At 41.7% G+C, this 26144-nt stretch overlaps 1 protein-coding gene across 6 annotated transcripts in view; it reads right to left on the reverse strand.

The window, feature by feature from the left end:
• Window positions 1-24371, reverse strand: part of RUNX1T1 (RUNX1 partner transcriptional co-repressor 1) — a 114759-nt gene extending 90388 nt beyond the window's left edge. Inside the window, exons 1-2 of one of the 6 annotated variants that reach the window (XM_039548915.1) lie at window positions 23829-24371; window positions 4173-4345 (exon numbers count right to left, since the gene is read on the reverse strand). In XM_039548915.1, coding sequence (XP_039404849.1) covers window positions 4173-4260 — 88 coding nt within the window. In that variant the 5' untranslated portion in view covers window positions 4261-4345; window positions 23829-24371. Of the gene's footprint in view, window positions 1-4172; window positions 4346-16605; window positions 16795-22171; window positions 22568-23828 lie in introns of those variants that run through there. The other 5 variants (XM_010404986.4, XM_010404987.4, XM_039548916.1 and 2 more) reach the window with 5 other exon arrangements.
• Between the last annotated feature and the right edge of the window lie 1773 nt (window positions 24372-26144).

Raw genomic sequence — 26144 nt, forward strand, 5'->3', positions numbered from 1 at the left:
GATAGCCCCCTGTCAGGAACCAGCCCTGACGTTTGCGGACAGACGGGGCTGGCCTCGCAGGATGTCAGAGCAGCAAACTGCTGTTCGAGATACTGGGTTTTCACACACTCCCAGCCTGGATGTTTTGCTCTTCAGGTAATTAAACAAGGAAACGGGGCTGATGTGTACGAGTCTGACCCCTGTGCCGCGGCTCCGCGGTTCTGCACATCAACTTCCGCACCAGCCGCCCCAAGCATCAGCAGAGCCTTCTACTGCTGCTCTTGCCTCTCCCGACGCCAGGCTCTAAAACAAATCCTTCTGGAAATATCTGCTGCTATTCCCTCCCACCCCCAGTTTATGAAGGGCTAAATTATCTGCTCTGTTCAACACACCTTGCTGCTTTCTCATAAAAAGAAGGAAAAAATGAAAGAAATGGGTGCTTGGGTGTAGCTGTTCTTCAGCCAGCCATTCAGAATATTAAATTTATTGGGGGGAGGGGATGAACAGACAGAAAGAGGAGGCAAGGGATTCCCAAATTAATGTCTAGTTTAAGGTCATTACTCAAAATCAAAAAGATCCTGAAACATATTGCCAATTTGTCCAGCCAACAGACAGACATTCACTTATTTAGAAATAAAATTGTTCTGATTTAAGCATTATTGAAGAGTCTTTGTCTTACAAGAGGACACAAATCATAGACCTAGGCATTAGAAAAATAGACCAGTGTTTTCTCTCTCTTTTTCCCCAAATTTCAGAAATCAGGAAGGGCAGGTGTTACTACCTATACTTGGTAGAAAACCCTACACAGGACTGCTCTGTGACTGACCTAGTTTCTACACTCTTTAAAGGCTATTTAAACAAAAATTATTTTTAAAAAAGGTAACACATTCCTACTTCTTTCTGAAAAAATCCACAGAATAGAATATTGGCTGAAAAGAGAAGAGCCCAGAAGAAAAAGGAGTACAAAAGCATGACTGCTTGTCTGTGTTCAACACAAAGAACATTAAATGAAAACAACTGGCACACTGCCAAATTCCTATACAGGCAAAGAGATTCAAATAAATTGATTTCACGCATCACACTGACCTGGGATCAGTGAGCAGTGGTACAATACACTTGCTGCTCCATGTGGGGCAAAGCCCATTAATGTTATCAGAGACACATTACATTCAGGGGGAGTGGAGGGGGGGGGCACAGAGAAGGAACCCAAACTCTGCAAATTCAGGGAAAAAGAAACCACTTTGGAAAAGGAACTTGGAGTGTTTGGTTTCAGTTTACTAATAAATATATCATATTGTAAGAGCTTATCCTCTGCTCACCTCAAATGTTTCAAAGATCACATTTTCAAATTAAAATAAATACTAATGTCACACACACACACTCCCCTTACATTCTACTTTTAACAGTTTTTCTCAAACTGACTTATTCTCTGTAAATTTCCTCCCTTCCCCATCCGCTAGCATTTTATATAGATTATGAGTTATTTTCTTTGAACTTCAAAAGCTGGATTGCTGCCCAGGATACTCTTACTGGCTCAGAAAGCAAGCTGGAGAAATCGGCCACTACTCTCAACTGGCCCAAATCAACCTGACCTAGAGAGAAAAATGCCTTATTTTCAAGGTAGCAGCGAGCAGGGCACCAGTTCCCTTTGTAGAGTCACCCATACATGCTCCCACATACCAGGGAGCTGTCTCCAAACCAGTATTTTGAATTTCACTTTCTTACAACATGTGAAGTAACCCATGTTTGCCATGGAGTCTCTCCTTGTCATCCCAGCTTTGTTTTTCACTAAGCTCTCTCACACTCCAATCAAGAGGAATGCCAGCAAGCCACAGGTGTGTGCCACATGAACAGATGAAATTCTGACTGGAAGGACAATTCACTGTCTATAATACACTTGTACTCCTTTGCATCTATGGTATGTTAGAAGGGGACTTTATTATTTTCACTCTACTCCTTAAGATACATGGGAAGCTAACAATTGTTTTGAAGATAAAAAAGAAAACCAAGAGAAGATGACTTTGCAATAGCAAAATAAAGATGAGGATGCTTGAAAGGGGTCACATCAGCAGAGGTAGTCATTGCTACAAGAGGCCATTGCTTCAAGGGGGCAAGAGACTCAAAACACCTTTTTTTTGCATTTTATTCCATTTAGGTTTCAAATAGCAAGCCAAATCTTCTTAGCCACAGCAAAGTCCAGATTAAGTTAAGCTCAAACAGCATTGGTTTCATCTCTAATTACTCACTGAAATTTAAAAATAAAAAAAAATTGAATATTTAAGACTAAAATTTTGGAGCATGTGACAAACAAATACATCCAGATGCAGGTATCTTACCCAGTCACCTCAATTCAAGTAAATGTCAAAATGGGAATGGCCAAAGATCTAAGAACTGTTAACCAGCACTGATCTCTAAGAGCTACAGAGCAGTTTTGAATTCTTCATTACCAAGGTGAAAACTATACAATATCATTAACTCTGTAAGATGTGTCATAGAGAGATGGGCTTATTTAGGTATAAGGTTACAGATGATGGTACTGCACAGGGAATAGAATCACACAGTATACAGCAACTTCACCACGACAGGGGTGTGTCTGCACCCAGGTGATACAGAGAGCATGACCTGCGCACAGTTAACAACAGCGATAACGTGCTGTTCCCTTCCTTTTGTGAATACTTCAGCAGATTCCTCAGACTTTATAGAGATGAAATGAATTTTAGTTGTATTCATTCCCTTGCTTTAAATGAATGTTACTAGAAAATAAGCCTTTCCCCCAAGTTGTAGGAAATTTCCATTATCTTGCAATGCTCTGACAGCAATAAACCACAATAAACTTCCTATTAGTATGCCAGCACTGCATGCTTCAGGCATGACATCTTTACTTTTACATTCATTTATTTTTTAAATCCTTTATGAAGATCCATATGGCAAAAGAAACAAACCAACAACCACCTGTACAGGGTACATTTACACTTTGAAAAATAACACTGTAGATAAAAGGAGAAATTAGTCAGAAGCTATACACTGCTGAATTAGCAAAATACAAACACAAGAAGAAACCCTGCTAAGAATATTCATTCCCTTCCAATGCTGCCCGAGTACACGAAGGTCCCACAAAAGCATTTACTTGTTTTAAAATGAGCTAGGAACTCAAGTTAGAATGCAAATTCATTTTTATTAGGATTTAATTTTCAAGAGTATGTTCACACTGGTACACAAAACCTCAGGCCTGGCCCTTGCCATAAGGCGATGTGCCAAGGCTCCCACTGGCACTCTCAGCTGTTCTCCATCTCTCCACACCCCACAGGCAGAGCAGCATGGACCATGGTGTCTCAGGTGGGAAAACAAGTAATATGATCAAGGCTGAGCTACCTTTAAAACTATCCAGGGCAAAGCCAAGAGTACTCAGACACTATTCATCTTATTTTGGTACCATACTCTATCAAAGTTATGTCAGGCGACATGGTCCAACACTGAAAAAGAAAGTTATCCAAGTGTTGGAAAGCATTTAAAATCAGTTTAGCAGTTTCTTGCCATCCAGACACACACCATTTTAGAATAAAAAATGTAGTTACAGTAAAGACAGGAATGACTGTCATAGGTTATCTAGAAATTTTGTCCTGCAATAGCAGATTTACTTTTCTAGTACAGTAAAAATCTTTGCACACAAGCAGCAGAAATATCTATTCTTATTATTATCTCAATCAAATTTACCACGGATTCACAATGCAATGAGTTTATCAGAGGGTTCCACTGAATTACAACCAACCATTTTGCCAATGTGATTACAACTGTCTCTTAACCTGGTTGCAAATACTATTCCAATTCACAGTTCAGAAAACTGAACTTCATAATTTCCACAACCCAGCAAAGGAATATTTACACGACACATAAAGAGCAATTACGTCATTAAAAACACAAAAAGAACCCCAAAGTTAAAAATTTCACATATATGTATTTAGAATTTTTTAAAAGTCGTGGGTGATGGATTTTATTAGCATTGCAGTACTCTTTCTTATTGGTATTAAATGAAGACAGCACCTTCATTGATTTAGGCAGACTCTTTGGAGGCTAAAGGGAAAGATTTTTTTTTTTAATTACAGTTCACAAGGCAAGGTACAGTCATTATATACACAAGAATAACTTCTAAAAGGTATTCACGTTATAAAATCAAATATTTTTCTGTTCCTTACCTTGACAAAATTCAAAGTTCCCTTTTTTCCGGCAGTCACCTATCACTAAACTCAGTGCTCTCCAAGTGTTTCTTTTGACAGATATCATTCTCCACCAATCGCTCTGCTAATTTCCTCTTTCCTTTTCTGACTGGGACAGATATTATGTTCACCAGCCCAGAGATCAATCTTTTCTATTGACAACAACAAATGAAAAAAAAAAGAAAAGAAAAAAAAAAAAAAAAGCATATATCACAGCCAGTTTGAAGCACCACACCCCTTCATTTGCATGATAATAGTTGTCTTTTAAATTAAAAGGGAAGACAAGAAACATTATTCTAAACCAAGTAACCACATTTTCTTAGCTAATATAAGGTAGTACTTTAAAACTGTATTAATTTAATTCTTCAACAAAAGTTGTTTCATAACTTGCTCAGTTAAAACAGCTGACATATAGAAGGCAACAAATTAAGGGCAGCCTATATTCTACCTATTAGTAATTCTGTAAAAATGCTTAGGTTTAAATACATTCATATAATATAAAATATTACATACTTTACCTGGTTCAACAGAAGCTCTTGAGAATCATTTATTAAATCAAAATGTTTACTAAAAATAGAGATCTTCCAATTTACACATTGCTATACTAATTTGGATTTGTAAGTCATAACAGCAAACACATTTAAACAAAGAAAGGCAGATCAAAAAGCTACTGATATATTTACAAATTATCTTCCCACTTTTCAAAAGGCAATTTCCCTCCCACTCCAACACCTACAAAACCTGTTTATTTGGGTTACACAAATACTCTGCCATTTGTATAAGGCTGCATTACAGTGTTGTCAGTTTTTCCAAGGCATTAATATGCTTTTCAGGGGTTCATAATTATGTCAAGACAGAAAGTTTTTTTCAGAGCCAAGCACACACAGTTATGTACATGCTTCAATCTGCAACCACTACTCAAGTATTTCGAGACATAAAGTTAAGCATGCACAAGGATCCGGCCGCAGCTCATGCATCTAACCCAGAATCCACCCCCAACCCTCCCCTGGAGTAGGATCTTTCTGCAAAAAAATGCATCGCCCAAGGGCATTTGCAAAAGATCACATTTGTGCTTGTGCTAGAAATTGCAGTCTTTCCCACAAACAAGCACCCTTCTCAAATCAAAACAAACCTTCCCAAGTTAAGGTTACAGAACAAAGGAGTTCACCAAAGTCCTTTCTTTATTTCCAGTGTTCGTGGTCGGACATTTCCCCACAGTCCTGAGAGAAGCCAAAATTCCACTGATTTCAGTGAAAACAAGTGGTAAGGACTGCAGGACTCTACCCAGAATTTGGCAACTGTAGAGCTCTCAAAGTGACACAATTGCCTCTGGCATTTGGAAAATAATCTCCAAAATGTGGTTAGGACTCCACAACTTGGGTACAATAACTACTTTTACAAAATTATTTTTATTTTGTATGCAATTCTCTAGTTGTCATAATATTCTTACATAGGCAATAAATTTACTTTTCAGTTGTGCCCTAGCATGAATTGTGTACTTTTCAATTGCCCAGACTTTTGTGTAACACTTTAAATTTCCATAAATGCATACAGCATTCTCTGAATTGTTGTTATTGTTTGATCTGATTTTTATGGTCATAAACCCATGCCCGTACCAAAACTGAAAAATCCTCCACTGACCAAATGGCCCTATTAATTTCACTGAGATCATTTAAACATTTGTACCAAGTGATGATAGCACAATCTGGTTTAAATACTGTCTTATAGTGGAATATTAAATTAACATCGTATCTTGGATTCAGAGTTACACAGCAGACATCTGTAAAGATGTATTCATGTTTTGCTAACCTTTTCTAATTTGGCCACTAGAAGCAATTATGGTCAAATATGTTAAACTATGTAACATAAAAATTCAATATTTTTGTCTGCAGAATAGCATACTCCTTTTTCATGACTGGTAAAAGATTTTAAGCATCTTACTGTAAAAAAGTTCTTATTTAAAAAAAAAAAAACTGTCATCCACTTTACAATGAAGACATCACTTCAATTTGCTACTCTTCCTTTGTTTCAGGCCCATGTTCATTTTTTCTATATGCCACATTTTTCCAAAGTGATGGATGCATTTTGCTATACCCATTCTACACTAATCTCCTTCTTTAAATGTATTTTTGCTTCCTGAATTGTAAACTGCTGCTGTTGTTCAAATACATGAAAAACTGTCTATGTCTGAACTTCACTGAAAGCAGAATGCCTCAAACAATTTGTAGTCTTACATGAGTGTTATAAAAAAGGATCAACATGTTGTATTACCATGGAAATTTTGAAAAACATACTTTCCCAAACAAATATTACTTTTTCTCAATGGTATGAAGTAATGAAAACCACATGTGTAAATCTGCGATCTGTGCAGTAGTTCAAGCTGCAGCTAATAGAAAATACAGAGAGTGAACTCTGCCATATAAAGGATTCTTGTTACAGAAATATAATGTGAAAACCAGATGCAGACAGAAAACCTTAATCACAGATGGGAATGTAATCACTGGCATACAGATTACTTTTTTGATCAATCTCAACCATATGAGAAATGTATTTATTTTCTAAGGAATGCAATAACTCTAGAGAGTCTTCTATTTGAATTCAGTTAACCTCATATTCACGGTGCTTTTATCTTGTATGTGTAGAGAAGGGGGATATAACCCGAGCCAAGATTTTTAGAAGAGCCGTTGGCCCTGGCAAATCATTCTTGTATCAGCTTATCTTTCAAGGAATTAATAGGATGTAAAGACTACAAATATCAGGATCAGCCTCAAATGAAATCAACCATTATTGTACTTCCTAGTTACTGCCAGAAATCCCTTCATCACCTAAGCACTTCCCCAGTTAAATTTTCCCTTTAATATGTGGTTCTTCAGAAATACAATGCTTAGAGCAAGCACATTGTCACACTCAAGTTCCGAGAATCACAACTGGAGTCCTACAGCAAAGAATCTCCCTTTATAAAAGCTGGAGAGTCATCAGTTCAAAACCAAGTTTACCTGGGGCTTCCTTCTAACTGCTGAAAGTCCCTGTGAATGCCCTCCACCCACACAGCTCCCGGGGGTTAGCCGGAAACAAAGGACCACTGCGCAGGGCAGCTATCCAGCTACATCAAGTGTCTAAACCGCCAACTGTATTCTACCGACTATTCAGATCAAGGCAGGACCAAGATAACTCCTGACAGTTTTCACTGGTGGTGACATTTAGGCTACTACAGTAGTAGTAAATGCATCATGTAAAATATGGACTGATACCTCAAACTGCAACATGTATTTAAAAAAAACCCATAACCAAAACCAAAAACCCCAACTTGTGCTAGGAAATAAAACTTAAAGAAAAAGCATTCAGAGATGAGAGGCCTCCAGGGTCTTGGACACCAACAGTGGCAGTTTTACTTCCTGGCAGTCCCCAATCCCTGCTGTGCCCACCTCCTTGATGTACCCAGTCTACCCAAGAATACACACCACTGCCTGACTGTCACAGTTCACAACTGCACTTATTAATATAACCTACAGTTGGTATAAATTCATTTTAATAGTATAATTAAGTAACACAAATCACAATGGTTTGGTAGCTGTTACACCGGGGCAGAGACGGGATGACAGAAACCCTTTGACAGGCACAGGGTAGGCAGGTTCTCCCTCTCTCTTATAGCCTCTAAGTCCATTCACCATCATTTCATTTTAGGTGTCTGCAGCAAGAGGACACAGTCACTTCAGTACTCTGCCACAGGGCTCCCAACAACAGCACATCACAGGTGTCCATCAGACTAACTCTGCTGAAGTTCCTGTAAAGATGCTTTCTTGATTGAATGGCTGTAATGCTACGTGAATTTTGAAGTCTGCTACTTGTTTTTTTGCTCCCATGTTAACAACTACCAAACCATTTGATGAAAATACTTCGATTCCACCACTGCAACAAAACAGATTTTAAAGCATCTCGTCTCTTCTGAGACTTAACTTAAAATTTCTGAGACTGCAGCACTAACAGATATGGCAGAAGTCAACATTTAACGCTAAAGTAATATGGGCTGGATATGCTTGTCTTATTTTTAAACAAGCATGCCTAGATTAATAATAAACTTTGGCCAGATACATATTTTCATTTGCATGTTCTTCATATAGCATCATCATTATGTGTGTGTGTAAAGTGCTAAAAATGGAGTGAAACCTTCCAGCTGAAAACAGTTCCACGTGACAAAACAGAGAGGGATCCTGAAAACTCCTGCTTTGTGTCATGTGCGAGTGTGTGTGCCTGTGTCTTTTTTTTTTTTTTCCCTCTCATCTAATTTCATCTGCGAGAGACTGTCCCTAGAGGACAAGACAAGAGAGAACCAATTATATCCAGCGGTTGGTTTCTCCAAAATGAAGGCATCTGTTCCATGCCAACGACTTCCACATGGAAGAAAAACAGAACTTTGAAGGCATCTGCGTTCATGGTTGACAGTTGCAGATCTTAGGGTCTACTGTAATTGCCCAGCTGCAAACATGATTTGGTTGCTGCTGTTGTCAGCTGATCTCCTTGCACTGAAAAGAAGGGAGTTTAAATAGCAAATAGCTGGATAAAAATCAGATATTCTTCCACAATACTGACACCTTTTCCCTTCTGAAGGAGATATTTTCCTGGTACAATGGGTTTGATGGAAGTAAATTGCAAAGTGGTTCTTGAACTAACATTTTACAAAATACTCTGCTTAAAAATGCTATTCTTTAAATAATGTACCCATCCAAGCACAATGTGTTCATTATTTGCTAGTATTTCAGGCTGGTATTTTGTAAGAGTGATTCAGAAACCAGTATGATTCAGCAGCCACATAATCCTGCCGCCCACCTTATTTAGCCAAGTAGTCTCAGTAATATCCAGAGTACACCTGAGCAAAAGCTTAGAGTTTTCACCCCAAATGCATATGGCAGATAAATAACTAGTATATTTATTACTCAACTCACATCATTTCCAGCATGAGTGAATACTTTCCAAAAGATACTTCATAGAAACATTACTGGTAATTACAGCACTGGGTGCCACATTTGCAGTCAGACACTCTGCAAAGCTGTGCACCTTCACTGCTAAAAAAATCAAGCAAGCTGTTAAGAAGAATCTCATATAAAGTAGCAAGACCCGAACTGATTTTTCCAAAGCACAGGACTGAGTGGCATTTAGAGATCCAAGACTATTGTTGGTGCAGTTGCAACAAAGACAATAAAAACTGGCCTAAGCAGAAAATGCACTGACATTCTCAATCCTCGACTCACCAGATAAAAGCAGATCATAGTTTCCAGAAATATGTCATGCACCTCTTGAGTTTTTGTAGTTTTCTTACCTAGGACTTTTATGAGTATCTTGAAAGAAGGAAAACAGTATATGATAGGGAAATACTTTTTTCTTTTTTTTTTAACTGAATTCTTTGTTATTCTGCTGGATTCCAGCTGCAATCCCAAACATACTCTGCAACAACAGCATTCAGCCCTCACAGCCAGGTAGCCACTCAGCTTACAAGGGACAGCAAGGATTCCCAGACAGTTTCCCTTGCTTGTCACATACCTCAAATTATTACGAATGCTTGAAGTAGTGAACCTGGGGGGGACACAGTAGAGCTGACACTTCCTGACCACTTCTGAATTCCCTCCAGGAAGGACAAGAGTTGGGAGTGAGGACAATTAACACAGCCACCTGTTTCCTGTGACCTCCTAAGGGGCAGAAATGGCCACTGATGACTTGCTCTGGCAATGCCACTGAGGTCCTGCCCACCCTTCTCTCCCCAGAGGAGCCATGGAATAATAAAAACAATAGTGGCCAATAATAGCTCTGTAAGAGATAGTGAAATTTAGGCTTGGACTTAAAAACAAATGAACAAACAAACAAAAAAGAAAATTAACATCAGAAGCTCCCCATGTGAAGAGGATGGGATCAATAAATCTCAGAATGTGGAAGGAAAATTATACATTGATCCCCCCCTTCCAACTACTGTAGCTGTTATTTACTGTAGTTGTGCATTTCTGTGGAAAAAGTCTGGAGCAGGCAGCTGGCTTAAACACAATTTAAAACAGCTCTTGGGATACACAAGTTGAGAATCCTGGCCCAATGGACTCAATAGGAATCTCTGCAAGTATTATTATGGAAGGAACAGGCTTTTTGTCTCCTTTATACAGAAGTCTTATCAGGTAAGCCTGTGATTTACAATTCAAAAAGAATGCCTTGCTTTGCACTGGGACCTGAGCTAGCCCGTTTCATTAGGGAGAGATCTAGATCTAAGTCTCAGAATTGATACAAGTATTGTCAAGATCACAGATGTGAGATGGGAGCACAGAAAGCCTGAAGGTCCAGATCCTCAGACTGGCATTTAAACTAAAGAAACACTATCTTCACTGAGAACTGGGCATGGGAGTACCATGGAAAATCTGAGCTCCAATACTTTAATTCAATGTTTACAAGCTCTGCAGATTCATGGAGTTCCATTAATTTACCATGGTGCACATGAAATGTGTACAACATTCAGAAACAACGCTGGGCTGTTCAGTTCAGTAGGATGGTTTCCTTGTCCACCTGTAGCACACTTTAATACAGGTTGCAGCCTGCTTTTCCAGCATTAAGTGGTTTGCCATCAAGCTTTAAAATAATAAATAGCAGAGTCATGAAACAGGTTTTGCTTAATGGTTCCTAGAACTCAGTGACTTCACTCCCTAAAACACTTTCTATAACATTACCCTTAAATACTTTTAGCAATGTCACCATTAAAATAAAATAAAAAACCATCCTGGCCACCACTCACAGGTGCCATTATTCCCACATTTGTTGGCAGCTTTTTCTGGCACTGCTACGCTTTAATGGCTCTGGCAACGAACCCCACCTGGATGTCACCAGAAGTGCTCCTTTGGAGCACTCTTCCCAAATATCCTTTGCAGCATTCTTTGTTGCACCCTAACCATCCCATTTTCTAGCAAAAGCCTCACTCTCTCACTGTCAGCCTTGGGGAGTTTTCTCCCTGAACTTGTTTAATGCATGTGTGATTCAATGTTAGGATGAATTTTCCAAGAGGATTTCAGGAAAATATCTTTGCTGCTCAGGTTGGGTGTTCACTCACATCCCAGCTTTAAAATTCCTCTTATTACATCCCAGTAGCACAACGTGACCAAATCAATGGGACAGCAAAGCACAGGTACAAAACCCTATATAATCTGATGCTTCATCAGAGACTTTGTTAAACCTTGTGACTCCCAGAAAGCACATACAGCTTTACTCAACATGCCACACAACCAGTCATGGCAACACACAGAACCAGCGTTCTGATACTGCCATTACAAAAATAAAAGAAGCAAAAACCAGAAAATGTATTCTAAAAAATATGCAAATGTGGGAAAAAAAGGGGTGATTTTTTGGGGGCTGAATTTTGGGTTTGGTTTTTTTTCCCCAAGCTATTTAAAATGATACCTGGGCCACAACCAAAAGGGGTACCTGTGTGGTCACCGTCAGAAATCAAAAAATGTAGACAGCAGATCTCCAAATAAAAGGCACCACAAAAGTGAAAAGCCAGTGGTAATGCCTACTACTTATGCAAATTGCATATAAACATCCAACATGGCAGACGTACATAAGCCTCCTAGAGCTCCAAAAGTAACTACAGTCTGGTACAATTTGTAATGGTTGTACAACCATCGCCTCAGATGCTTGTCTGAATTCCTGGGCTTTACTCTCTGTAGCAGCTTGGCTCTCCATAAACGATACCTATTTTATTACATGCCGCTGCCTCCCACCATGTGCATACAAATTCCACTCCACTAGGTGGAGTCTTCTGTCTTTCCAGACTGCAACCTAATTTCCAAAAGAACCTGTTAATCTACCCCCCGTGAACTTTGCACATTTACTTTACTATAAGCGCCAGAGTATACCTGTCTTGATAGACATAAAAGTGGAACTGAATCAAAAGCCTTCTGAAATGATTAAAGAAATTATGAACTATCCCATGAGGATCCCAAATCAGCATGTTACGATACAGGATCATTCAGGAATATTGTTGCTGTACAGTTCTGTACAACACAACTGTACATTCATGAACACTACATTCAATCAATAATACTGAGTATAAAAACATATCCCCTAAATAAATCACCATATCACACATGCCCAAAAACGACATATAAACAAACCCAAGTTTCAGAAATTCTACTAAATTCTTTTTACGTATCCTGAAATACTTTTGAGTATCTAGGATGCCCTCCCTTTCCAAGCATCCCAAAATGTGTTACAGAAAATGAGAGGGAACATTAAAGTACCTCTTTCCATATTCCCATTTCCGTTCACAACCGTTGCGTTAAATATGGCAACTATTCAACAGGAACAGCAAAACTGCATGGAGCACTTCTGGCAAAGATTAAGAAAACAGAGCATTCCCATGAATGTGTTCAGAACATTTAGATAAGAAAATCTGGATACCCTGCATCCAGCTATAATTTTTACTTTGGGCCTGGACTCCACCCCAACCCCTGTGCAAAGTACCAGAAAATCCCACAACCAGGGTAAAAAGCTCCTTGGTTTAAAAACTCTTCAGGTAGGCAGTATCTGCTCTCACATGCTGCGCCAGAGCATTTGCTCGGCAGTATCTGCGTGCAGAAAGCCCCACGTAGGCACCAAGCATGAACGTGAGGTTCCCCAAGGCTCTCACATCCCCAGGTCAGCCGAGGTAGGGCCTCCTCAGCGCCACTCCTGCTGTTGGCAGATATCACGAGCTATTTAAGGCTACGGACATTTTGCCCCAATCGGCCATGTTTTCTGTAATATTTACTTCTCGTACATATGTCTATAACTATGTATACATCCCACAGAAGGTGAGGTTTAACAGGGTTAGCTTTGTTGGGGAAAAGAAGGTTTGGAGGAAAGGAAACAACTTTCATGTTGAGAAGATTTGAATCTAGTGACTGTCACGGGATGTAAACACTCTTCTGGGGAGGGAGGCTTTTTGTTATGTTTCAGGAGAGCACAGAGTTTTGGATAAAATCTGTATAAATAATTATCCCTCTGTCATTCAACATAAATTTATGCACATGTGTGCACACAGTTATGCTGGGGAATACAAGCAATAAAGTAGACATGCTTCTAGACAACCTACCACAAGCACGGATCTCACACAGAATCTATATTTAAATTTCAGTTTATTGAATTTTAATTATTTCTGATCTGCAGATCACTTTGAGGAAAATCTCCCAAGGTCAAAAGCTTACAAATCCAATTGCAAAACCAAACAGAAGCATCAGCAAGGCCCTTTCCCATGCAGACACTTACCAAAAAAATTAGTTCCTGAGTACCAGAGTAGATTAGAATTCAACAGCTAAAACCCATTCTATCTAATACTACAACCAGATAATTCTCTATGTTGAAATAAAGCAATAAAAGCTCTCATTCTATTCTGCACGTTTACTCATGTTCTGTACACGGGACTCCATAGATGTAACAGTGAATTATCCCTGCTTCATTTAGATCCTTATAACAAACACATATCCTTTCTCTTAGGTTGTTGTTGGAGTTTTTTTTGGTTTTTTTTTTTTAATTAAAAATCAACAATGTTATGTTCTTCCGAGATGCTTGTGATAGAAAATGTATGCTCTACCAATACTATGCTTTCCAAGTCATAGAATTCACTTGGATTAGCAGCTCCACAACTGTGAATATTTTTGTATATATGCATTCAAATACGATTCAGTCATTTCATTTACCATGGAAAAAGTTACTCCAAAATCCCCTTTAAATAAAATGTCCTTGATGAGCCTAAACTTAAGATTTGCAGGTATATCAGGAATGAAACAAGCCAAAGAATGTTCTGTCATACTCTGAACATCTTTTACATTGCTCAAGGTCCTCAGTAGTAAGTAAAGCTGTATTGCTGCAATGGGGAAATGGCCACATGTCATTTTAAGATACAATCATAGTTTATTAATAAAATTATTTCAAAAGTAGGAGTTAAATCCTTTTACCAACATAGTGACATTCAGCTATCCAGTGTCATTTTTCCAGTTCAAATAGATATGCTCCTAATTGCATAATGCCATTTTATCTGCTGAAGATAAAAGTGCCGATAAACAAAAATGCACATTAGGCAGGAGATTTTTCAGAATAGATTTTTTTTTTTTCAAATAACCCACTTGCATTAACAAAAGATTGCAATGGCTTCCAAATTATAGGGTGTTATTTTTAGTGGAAGTAGTTCAATATTCATATTGGAGCAGATGTAGCAGTTTAACAAAACAGCTCTTCAAATCCTGCACAAATTGAAAACAGGAAAACTGATTGCATTTTCTCTTATCACTTTCCTTTTCTGCATTGACACTTTTGGCCTTCTGAAAATTTACACATGGCTTTCATCTCAACAGCACCTGCTGATCAAACAGAAACCTAACATTTTCAGGAAAATGGTATAAAGGACTAGTTTTCTTTTTACCATCTTAAAGGGCATCGGCAGTCCACTTGATGGCAACAATTGCTGAGTAGATGGCACACAAAATACATTTTATATTTTCATTCCACTTACTTTTAAAAATTAGTTAAATTGCAGTGGCTCTTCTGTATTTGCTCTTTGTCTGCTTTAAATTAATTTCAATCTCCATCTCTGCATTACCCTGATGGGTTTCATTCTACAGTCAGCCAGATTTTAAAAAAATTTGAAAGCCTTTGAAATAATAAACACATTGCATATTCTCCAAACAGGGGTCTTCTTTATATATGCATTTATATGCGATCATATAAACTGATATATACAATTATGCATTCACATGCACATATTGCACAGACATTTCTTTTTATGGTGCTTATACCAAGGAAAAAATGTGTGTGTATATAGATATATAGATATATATGTATGTATGTATGTATGTATCATTCTGCTATAGTCTCACTGCATTGAATTCCCTGAGCATTGTCGTTAGAACATGTTGAGGGGAAAGAAATTCAAAGGGCATTTATTTATTTTTAAGTTGTTCTTTGTTTCCCTTGCCGTCTTCAGACTGGGAGAAGGTCTAGCAGATGCTCTGGAACTTGAGCATCAAGACAGGGTTGAGATGCTGCCATTGGTGAACATGGCAAATATGCAAACAGCACAACCAGAAATCCTTGGGCTCCTGCAAAAGTTAAAGGTATCAAATCATGTATATAAAAAATGAAACATAAGTACCTTGTTATCCTGTCTGCTTCTGAGCCTGTAAACTCTGAAGCACAGCAGCAGGTAACAAGGACCATCTTCCTTTGTACATAATTCTAGGTGCAATTAAAGATACTCCTGAAACCTGCTATGTGTCAGCTTCTTAACTGATAGAGCCCTCACCCCCCTGAAGTACTTTGCTGCCATCCATTACCATTCTGCTTCAGTGATAAGGTAACCTGAAGGCAGAGATGACATACAGTAATATATGTGCCACTCCAGACAGTTGGTTCATGAATTTCAGTGTTTCATCATGCTCACTGAGGCAATCGCAAACCTGAAATGTCAATATGTTCAGTCAATGGAAGTAAAATAATGGGGCTCTATTGTCTTACCCTATCGATCTGCTGCTGTCAACAAGAATACATGCCCCCCTGGCTTTAAACAAATTTTAATTAGGCTTTTAGTTACCAGATCATATCTATATATCTATCTGTGCAAACACTTGACAAAGTGAAACGGCAGTATAAATATTTCAAACTTTTAAATATAAAGGTAATTGTTTAATGTTGCCTTAAGATATTACCACTGATAGAGCCGTTTGCTAAAGCAGCGTGCACACACACACTGAGCATGCAAGTCATCTTAATCTGGGAGAGAACTTAAAAAGCACCACCCAAAGTCCATCCGAAACAACAGAAAAGGAAGAGCAAAGAGGCTACTTTTCCTAAAGCCCGGTGTCATCCTCTGCGGGGATTCTGGAAGTTAGGAGCCTTCATTAAAACGACCCCAGGAGTGAGCAGTGGGTGTCTAGGCGTGACAGGCCGGGGCTGTCACAGCCCCTCGGCCCCGCTGCCACCCCAGGCCGGGGCTCCTCCACCCCGTCCCGCTACACACCCAGACACGGCACTCTCCGCTCCCGTGGGCTGTATTTAAAGTGGGGTCCCTTAGTCACCTTTGTTCTGCGGCCACCTCCTCCCTCCCCGCGGCCAGCCCGGCAGGCGAGCCCCTCTCCGCTCCCCTCGGCACAGCCCGAGGGCGGGGGGGATGCAGCACAACAAAAGGCATATCCCGTCTCCCCGCCGGCTAATCTCTGCCCGTAAATCCCCCCGTCCGCTCCGGGGGAGATAATAAGTGGTTACATCTTCACTTCTCCCCGCGCCTATCGACTTGTGCAGCGCCGAGGGAGCCGAGCCGGGCCGGGCCGGGCCGGGCCGGGCGGTGTGAGGCGGCGAGGGCTGTCCCCCCGCCCGCCTCTCCGCCTCTCCCGCCCGCGGGTGGAGATTTTACCTTCCGGCGGCGGGAGGGACGAGGAGGCGCCGGCGCGGCCCCGGCTTTGTGCGCCTCACGCGCCTCGCAGCTTATCTGCGGCGCAAGGACGGAGCATCGCGGCTCCGCGGCCCCGCCGGCGCGGGGGGAGCGGCACGGCGGCGTGCATCGGGGCGATTATTTTATCAGCACGGCCCAGATGGCGGCCGGAGGCTGTGCGAGGCTGCGGGGCCGGGAGCGGGGCTCAGGCCGGCCCGGGGTCCCCGGGGAGGCCGCGCCCGGCACGAGGAGAGGCGCCACCTCCGCGCCGCCCACCGGGGGAGAAGGCGGCGGTGCCCAGGTCTGCGTGTGGCTGCCCTCCGGCCGGCATCCGGCCCTGCTCCGGCCCTGGAAGTTGCTCGACACCTTTCCGGGATAAGGACCCTGCCAGGGGTCGCGCAGCGCTGACTCCCCAAGGCTCCTCTGCCGGAGGTCGCCGCCACTCTCGTCAAGGCGATTGTCCCTGTGACTGCCTCAAGCGCGGCTCCCCTTTCACAGACCTTACCTATTCCTGCAGCCTGACTCCCCCCTCACAGACCATGCCTACATCCCGCACGGAGCACGACGGCCGCTGGCCTAGTGCAGTCACAGACTGTATCCGCTCCCAGTTTGGCCAAGTCCCTACCTAACCCAACCTGTCTTTCTCACCATTGGTATAAGAGCCTGAACACAGCACTGCTGCCACAAAGTGGTGGCATCATTAACCAGAGGATGAGCGATAAGGAGGAGCAGGTCCCTACACTTCACAACTCAGGTTCTGTGAAAACTGAGGGGCTATTTTATCGGGATTCATCAAAGAGCACGGGGTTAGCACGAGGTACAGAAAGGGGAGACAGCAAAGCAGCCTGGCCTGCCTGCCATAGCACAGCCGGCCAGCTGAATAGCTATGCCAGCACCACGTACTTTATGCGCTCGGTTTTTAAAGTTTCCAAAATGTTTCTCCCTGGGACTCAACACTTATTTGTTAGGAAACGCATTTCCATTGCACGTCTGCCGAGGAGCACCACGAAGGAGGGAGGAGGACAATGACAGCGCGCTGAAGTGAGACTGCCATTGTTCAGTGCAAAACTCCTTCCAAAATCACTCGTCCAAGATAGCAGTTTTTTCCACAAGAAAAGGAATAGAGGGAATTTGACACATAATACAAAGTGAAAACCAGAACCTAGATGGGGGAAGGGCATGTGTGTGAAAATCGTGTCACCGCAATGAATGTCAGATAAAAAGGGGTCTGTCACAAATCCTCCACTAATCCAATAATGTGAAAACCTCTTGGTATCACTGAGACATAGCACAAGGTAATTTTTTTTATTTTTCATAAACCACTCTATATGTTGAGCCTTGGAAAGACAGCAATTGGGCAAATGTTCTTATCACAAAGCCAGGACTTTGATTTTTCAATAAAGGCAAACCGATTTTCACATGTCAAATTTACTATGCATTCCTCAGCCAGTACTTTTACCCTGAAGAAGGGCCACTTCTCCCTCAACTTCCTCCACTTGTCAGTTGTGTGACAACCATATTTAGAGGTAATCAGACAGGTCATATTACAAAAGTTAGTGAACTTGTTTGAAACCTTAGCTGCTAAAGGTATGTTCTACGCATTTCTAAAGAAAAGTGACTTATTAATTAATTCAACCTGCAAGGTAATACAGAGCTTTCTCTCTGCATATGTTATTTCAAACTATTACGCACACATTAGAGACTGCTCTTTTTTGGTATTTCTGTTACAGAGCTTTTCCTTGAAATACATACATATCATGCCATGAACTAATTTAGGATCTGTCAGATTCTTGTCTTGCAGGGCCACCATGTGCATCTTATATCTATGTTGACCATACTTTTATTACTCAAATCACTAAACTCTAAAGAAAAACTAATCCAGTACCCTTCCTAAGGTAAGCAGTTTTGCTGTGAAAACACTGACATTTAAAAATAAAACAATGTGTATTAATAAAATAAATACAATCAGAATACGAATGTGTAACAGAAGTGGCGTTCCATAAGCACAGCTGTCTCAAAGTCCAAGCTGCAGGCTAGAAATCTTAATTTCAACTGACTCTCTTGTAATAATGGGTTACCTTCCTCTAAAGCAGAAAGTCCATCTGCCCCAGGCAGATAAGTTTTGAAGCATTAAAACAGATAAAAATCTAACATTTTCTTCCTTGCATTGAATATGTGAATTCTAGTGTGCTATAATGTGAGAATTCCAACATATGACTAATATGGCATAATATCTCATAGCTCAGCTTGTCATTACCTCACTTGTAATTCTTATGTTAATTATGTTCATAATTACTAAAAAGAGATGTGGTAGAAATTCATGTGACCTTTTACTGCAGAATGCATTTCTCACTCTTTCCACTTTATTTTAATAATATAGGTTAAACCAGAAGAAAGTATTTCTGACACACTCTGCATGTATGTGTATACATATTTAACATGAAACCACTTCTGCCTCATATTTCAGCCAAAGGACCACCTACATGCCAGTACATTGACATGAAAGTGATGATAACTGAAAAGTCTACCCTGAAATATACCCCTAAATAACTGTGCCTACAGTGAACCTTTTCGATTAAGCATAGCTAGAGCCATCACTGAAGCCTGGGACTTAAATGGAGCTCTGCATTTCTATTCAGGACCTTTGTTAATGCAGCAGTATCCCAACTACAAGTACATAACAGCCATACAGCAATTTATTTTACTCACAGGCAAACCATCACCGTCTGTACACAAAACACATTTACAATAAAATCACTTCGGATTTCATTAAGAGAAAGCCTACTCGAATTTCATTTCTTTGGACCTAATCTATAATTAGTGTGGACAGACAGGTGCAAACCCTTCTCCTCTACAGATGGCTACTGGAAATGGTGCAAAATAGCTCCTTCTGTTTAAACAACACACAGATAACCTTCTCTGCTCTTATCACTTACAATTACCTCCATTATACTGAACTAATGTTTACTTTAATAAAATGTCCACTGTTGTCTAAACATTATTTGGAAACTTTCATATTGATAGCAGAAAAAAAAAATGAAGATGGAAGTCAATGTATTTTAGATGAAAATTTGGAGGGGGAAATAAAAAAAGCTTTTAAAGAACAGGGTATTTCGACTTTGATTTTATGTCTGCTGTTCATTTTTCTTTATCCACAAAACCACACAGTCTGCTACTTCCTAATGTATTTGTGCTACCATATATTAAACTAATAAAATTTATAATAAGAACAGGATAACTGCATTTTAAAAGCAGTTCTTTAAAGAGGAACATCTATGTGGAAAACCAAGACCCTTTGCCTTAAAAGTTCCATTTTTAAACCAACTGTTTTAGATGTGAAACAACATGAAGACAATGTAACCTGGAAGCCAATGTTTCAAGGATTTACACTCTCATTACTTATACTAAATTCGGAGTCAGTTTCAACTTTTTAAATATTATAGGTTGTTTTTAAAGGCTGTATGAAAAAGAGCAGGCTGCTACTAACTACATGGATCAAGTATTTTTTGATGTATTCAGATTAAAAATAATTATCTTCTGACATTTCTTTAGCCAAGCCATGAGAAATAGCCCCTTCAGAACACCAAACTCATGTTTTATTTCAGCTATTAAGTCTTCTTGATCTCTGCATGACAAGTTTCTTCAGAACAAAGAACAAGACCTTCTCCTCCCCCCAAGTATAAAAAGTCTGAAGCTCCTGCAATAGCGACATACTGATATCCTTATTCAATTAGCTAAAGATTTAACAGTAATGGACTGTGGCAAGTGGATTTGAAAGTTGAAAATAACGATTGCAAGCCCTTTCTCCCATCACCCCCAATGCAAACACTGCAGATGCCTATTTCACCCAAAGCGTCTGGCAACAAGGAGTTTGCAGTCTGCACAGTACCTCAGTGAGGCGAGCTTCGCATTCAACGCCTGTCGTCTGAACTTCATTTCAGAGAACTGAGAAACAGGATTTGACAGGGAAGAATGTCCTGAACTGACTATCCACTGACCAGCACTCCAGGTGGAGCTATTTTTCTCCCCCATTATTCCAAAAACAATACTCCCAGTATAAAACTCCATGTGCACACAGGCATACATAGTGTTAAGCGTACACAGATGAGAGACACCGTGTGATGTTTTACTGGTCCATTATTTAGGCATGAAACAAGTTAATGTTAAGGTGGTCAAAAATGGTAGAAGGCAGTGTTTTACTTAAAAAGATTTTGGAAACTATTTAAAAGCTCAAAGCCTTTGAAGAAAAACAACTTGTGCAGCAGTTGCCAGGAAGCAGTGACCTAACACTGCTGTCTGCATTCCATTACAAACAGAATGGTTCTTGTCTCCCTACAGCATGCTCATGGCTCAAGAACCCAGTCACTCACCCTTGTGCAAGCACAGGACAGAAAGAAGTCCTGCTATCATCTCTTGTAGCCCTCGCCTGGCTCCAGCTTGCAAGAGGCACCAATGGAATTAAGAGTGGGTTGGGTTTTTGGTGGAGCTTGGTGTTTTCTTGCACTGGTGCATGGTTGAGCTTCCCATGATAGCAAAAGAAATTACTCATTAACTGAAAATAGTAACAATTATACTGAAGGTTCAGATATGGTGACACTGACCTTAAGAAAGTTATCAATTATCAAACATAGTGTAAGTTCCTAATTAAAAACCTTTACAGTAAATCTGCAATGAATCTCACACCTAACAAAGCCTTTGCCAACTTCATATTTTCACAGACTGTACAGTTATGAATGACCCATATTCACGTCTTTTTCATATTATCTTCCTATTGATGGGGAGCCACAGAAACACCTAGTGCTAAAACCAGAACGCATAAACAAGATGGACTAACTTTTTTACCATTCAGCAGAGCTGAAGGAAATTCCCTGATCATATTGGATTTCCTAAGGAAATCAGCCCAGAATAAACTGAATGAGGTTTTCAGACTTCCCATGGAAAGGTCAAGCATCAGCTTTAACAACCATTAGAAACCAGTTTCAATCCTCTTGGCTATCCAGATTCACTAAGCCGTTAACAGAAAAGCTGAACAGAAAACCTGGACAATAGAATTCAGCTCTAAAAACGTCTTTCACATCTTGCCTCAAACTGCAGTTAACAAAGTTGCTTATTTAAACTTTCCATTGCATCTGTCAGGATGCAGAAATGGAGACGGAAATGTAAGGCTTCAAGGGTGTAGCTAAATAAATTATACTCACCCTTAGCCCTAACATACTGTGTTTACAAATACAATAATTATGCTTCTAGCTACATGTCAATGGAAAACATTCTCTAAGTCCTTCAAAAAGCATGCAAGCATTACTATAAGTAGGAAATAAGTCAAAACAGATTAGTAGACCAAAAATGGGGAGGGGAAAAAAAAAATCCTGCTTTGGTCAGCAACTCAGACCACCATCAGGGGATAAATCAATTTGCAGCAGCTGTGGACAGCCATTTAAGTCTGGGACCTGAACAGATTAATTAGGAGAAGCGATGTTAAAAGTTAAAGGGGTCAGCGTTACATTAAGCACACGAGTACTTGCTGGAGAAAACGCTTGGCTGTACATACCAAGACTCAGAAGACATTCTTCTAGTTAGCCAGGGCTACGCCAGTAGCCAAGCGTTTGGCACTTGCTGCTTTCCCAGGGACAGCACGGCAGCACCCGCAGGCTGATTTCAAGAGGTATATACCCATTCTTGCCCAGCCCTTGCCGCGCCGTGCTGTGCCCTCACCGCGTTCAGCATTGCCCGCACAGTCGGGCGCGCAGCCGTGCAGAGCGCACCTTGGGGCCGCGCCGGCAAGCGAAGGCAGGCGCTTCCCGCCCGGCTGAGCTTGTCAGTGGAAAACTTAGGCAGCTCTTTCGGGCAGGCTTGCTGCCGCGCGCTCAGCAGATTGCAGCCCGCTCCCGAGCTATCTGCGGGGCGGTAGCTGCCGGCTCCCGGGAGTCACGGTTGGGCGGCTGCGAGAGACGGATCCTCTCCGTGCCGTGATTTAGGGCGCGGCAGAGGTGGGAGGGGGTGACGGGCAGAGCCTGCTGCGGATCGGGAGATGGAGGGCTGCTCTCCCAAAGAAACCCGAGCGGCTCCGAGGCGGCTGTTCTCCACCGCGGTGATGCCGGGGAGCCCCCGGCTGCAGCCGGGCCGGGCGGTCCCGCTACGCCCGGCTCCGACTGCAACATGGGGCGCAGGAGGGGGAGGCTGCTTCGGGTCCCCATACGTTCTCCCTCCCTCTTTTAAACTTGTCAGTGAACTGAAGGAAGTAACATTTTAGCTCCTAGTTGGAGCATGAGCGATTTAAGAGCTGCGTCCGATTAGTTACTTTCGGTTTCTCTCTAACATCTAAGGGAGCAGAGCGCAGGAACGACAGATAGTTCGCTATAAATTAACTCTGCAACGGAGTCACGAGTACTCCCGCTAGGGTGGCAAGTCCTTCCCTGCCCTAAATCAAATTTCTCAACTTTGGCACTAACAAAAGGACTCGAACTCGGCAAAAGTCAAAGGCTCGTCTAAATGGCCGGGAATGTGGTTTTCATCCTTCCAATATCCCTTATCGATGATCTGTTGCGGATTTACGGAATCGAACCCTTCAGCTCAGCCAAACGAGATGACACGGTTACATTGTATTGCAGTTTTGGAAATGAACTTCCTAACGTTAGCCTGTCGTTTTAGGAAGCAAGCTATTTGCAAGACCGCGGTGCAGCTAAAGGCGATGTGCACTGCCTAAAATATTTCTTTCAAAATAGTCCGAAAAGATGTTGCCAGTGCTGCATGAACCTATGTTTGCAGTGAAACAAACAAGCGAAACGAAACAATCCCATCAGAAATATTTCTGGCACTCCGACTCACACTGGCCAGCGCTAGAGCCTGGAGAGAGGGGAGGCAGGAAAGAAAAAGGCAAGTCCTAAATCCAGACAGAAACCTGATGCTTTGCTATAATAAACGCCTTTGAGGGTTATTTTCTGCAAAAGTGGGTTATTTGGTTTCTGAGCTCTTGAGCAGTATCCGGGGTGCTAGTTTGTAAGACGGCGACAGAGCGTGTAAGGCTGCATGCAGCGCTAACCTGGCCCGGGCACAGCAGCAGCCCCGGGCCGCCTGGGTTAGTCACAGCCGCGGGAGCCCCTCAGAGCCCGGGGAGCCCTGCGGGAGAGGAGAAAGGGAAAGAAAAGGGGCTCGGGCTCCCCCCGCCCCGGCGCGCCCTACCCAGCACTGCCCGCGCCCGTACTCACACTGCAGAGGACCGGAGATGCCCACCATTCGCCACGGGCTGCGAGCTGCAAATAAAAGTTCCCGTCCTGCTCGGGGGAGAGAGACGGCAGCCCAGGCTGCTGGAGGGGCGAGGGGGTGGGAAAGGGAGAGCAGCGCCGCGCGGCTTCCCTTCCCAGTCCAGATGATCCACGTCCACAAAAGTCAAAACGAGCTGAGGAGAAACTCCAGCTGCTCTTCCCCCCCCCACCACCCTCTCTCGCTCTTTTTTTTTTTTTTTTTTTTTTTTTTTTAAAGGAGGATCAGCTCGAGAGAGACTACTGGTTCCACGGGAAAGGACAAGAACCAAAAATAAAGCAAAGTCTCCAAGTCGAGATTGTTAATGCCCAGGTCCTTCTCCTTGCTGCTGCTGCTGCTGCTGCCGCCGCCTCAGACAAACGTGATGTGGAGCGCAGGGAGCGGCCGCTGTCAGTGGCGGGGTCTCTGCCTGTCCCCGAGCAGCCGACGCATAGCTGAGCCCGCGGCGAACCCGAGCCGAGCCGCCGGTGCGGTGCCGTGCGGTGCCGAGCCGAGCCCGCCGCCCGCCCGAGGCTGCGCCGCCGCCGCCGCTGCTCCGCTGCGCCCGGCTCCCGCTAGCAGGCAGCGCGCGAGGCAGGCAGCCATACTGCCGGCAGCCGGGCCGGCCCCGCTACCCAGGTGCAGGGGGGAGGGCTTAAAGCAGTGGGAGGTGATAGAGGTAGGAGACATCTGTGTCGTGAAGAGGTTAGTGGGGGTCAAGTATATGTTAACAATAGGCGAGCGTGGTCCCTCTCGGGCAGCCTGCCTACTCTTTCTTTCGCTCGCTCGCTCGCTTTTACTGGGTGGACATCTAACTTGCTCCCTAATGATGCCTCCCCGGCTTTAAGAGTCCAGACTGCCCTGCAGTAACCCAAGACAAACACTTTCTCTAGCCATCTGGAGAGCTCCTGGCTGCTCTGCCTGTGTCTCATCACTGTGTGAAGAGACAGCAGTGCTAGAAATCAAGCCACTCTCAGATCTACTCTCTAATCCCCTTCTGTTAGCTGATTTCCAGTCAGACTGTTTGCTTTTGCATTAGATAATAGCCTTAGAGAAAACAATTATCATTTTCTTTTTCCCTTTGTTTTTCCTCTTTCTAAAGTACAGTATTCAGGAAGGCCTCCCTCTCTTTATTTTAAAAGAAATTTATAGTCTTTCATGGCTTGAAGAACCCAGATGCAATTTCACACTTTCCTGGAAGGGGATTCTGGATTCTTCTGAAAGCAGCGACATGATCACAACTGCAGTGAAAATTAATTACTATCATCTACAATTAATAGAAGCATGCCACCGTTTGACTTCGTGTTTCATTACATAATCATTTCGGTAGGCATCCATATATTTTCCGATTCATCAGTTATTCCCTTCTACGTGTTGCAGAGAATATTATTGTCAGTCCCACAATCTAGAGCAAACTGGTATTTCTGCTATCATGTTGACACTATATAAAGAAGGCGTCTCCACAAAAAGAAAAAAAAAAAAGAAAAAAAAAGAAAAAAAACTTCTTACATTTGCTTCAGAGTAAAAAAGTATGTGGTTTTTTTCAGATTGCAGATAATGGATTGGAACTGTCAGGAATGCTGGGACATTTAGTTTCATTTTTTTTCCAATGTCAGATGTTAAGTAAAAGAGTGAGCGTGGAATAGAACTTCTAATCAAGCTGCCTTTTTTATTCCTGTGCATACACGCGTGCACGCACGCACACACGCACACACACACATACACTATAGGCCTGATCTTGCAAATTTACAAATGCTTCATTTTAAACACATAAATAGACCTACTGGATGCAAAGTAGCATTCTGTGTGTTTATTATAAAGGCATACACATTTCCAAAAGGGTGGAAGCATTTTTATGTATATTTATACGCATGTTTATAGCAGTATTTGCCTCTGTTGCTGGCTTTGAAATTTTGGTTGAGTTTGAAAATATGTTTTAAATATATTTTATAATCTGGATAAAGCTACCTTTTCTGAAGGTATTTAAGAATATGGAACTTTACTGAACTGGTCAGTATCTTGTAATACACAGTTGAATTTACATTGGAGTAAATTCAGCTCCCCAGATCATAAATCAGGACATGTTTTGATCTACTGTGATTTCAATTTACAAAGATGGTGAGCAGCCACAAGTCTGGCATTGGTTTCTAATTTAAAAACTATCTGTTTTACAGAGGTCTATTTCAAGGCCAAAATTACGGAAGAATCTTTTTAAAAGTATCTTCAAATATTTAAAAATAATCTAAAGATAGCAAATTTTACAAGGCTTCTTTTGTCTACAG

This window comes from Corvus cornix, chromosome 2 (genome assembly GCF_000738735.6).
Source record: "Corvus cornix cornix isolate S_Up_H32 chromosome 2, ASM73873v5, whole genome shotgun sequence".
NCBI lineage: Eukaryota > Metazoa > Chordata > Aves > Passeriformes > Corvidae > Corvus > Corvus cornix.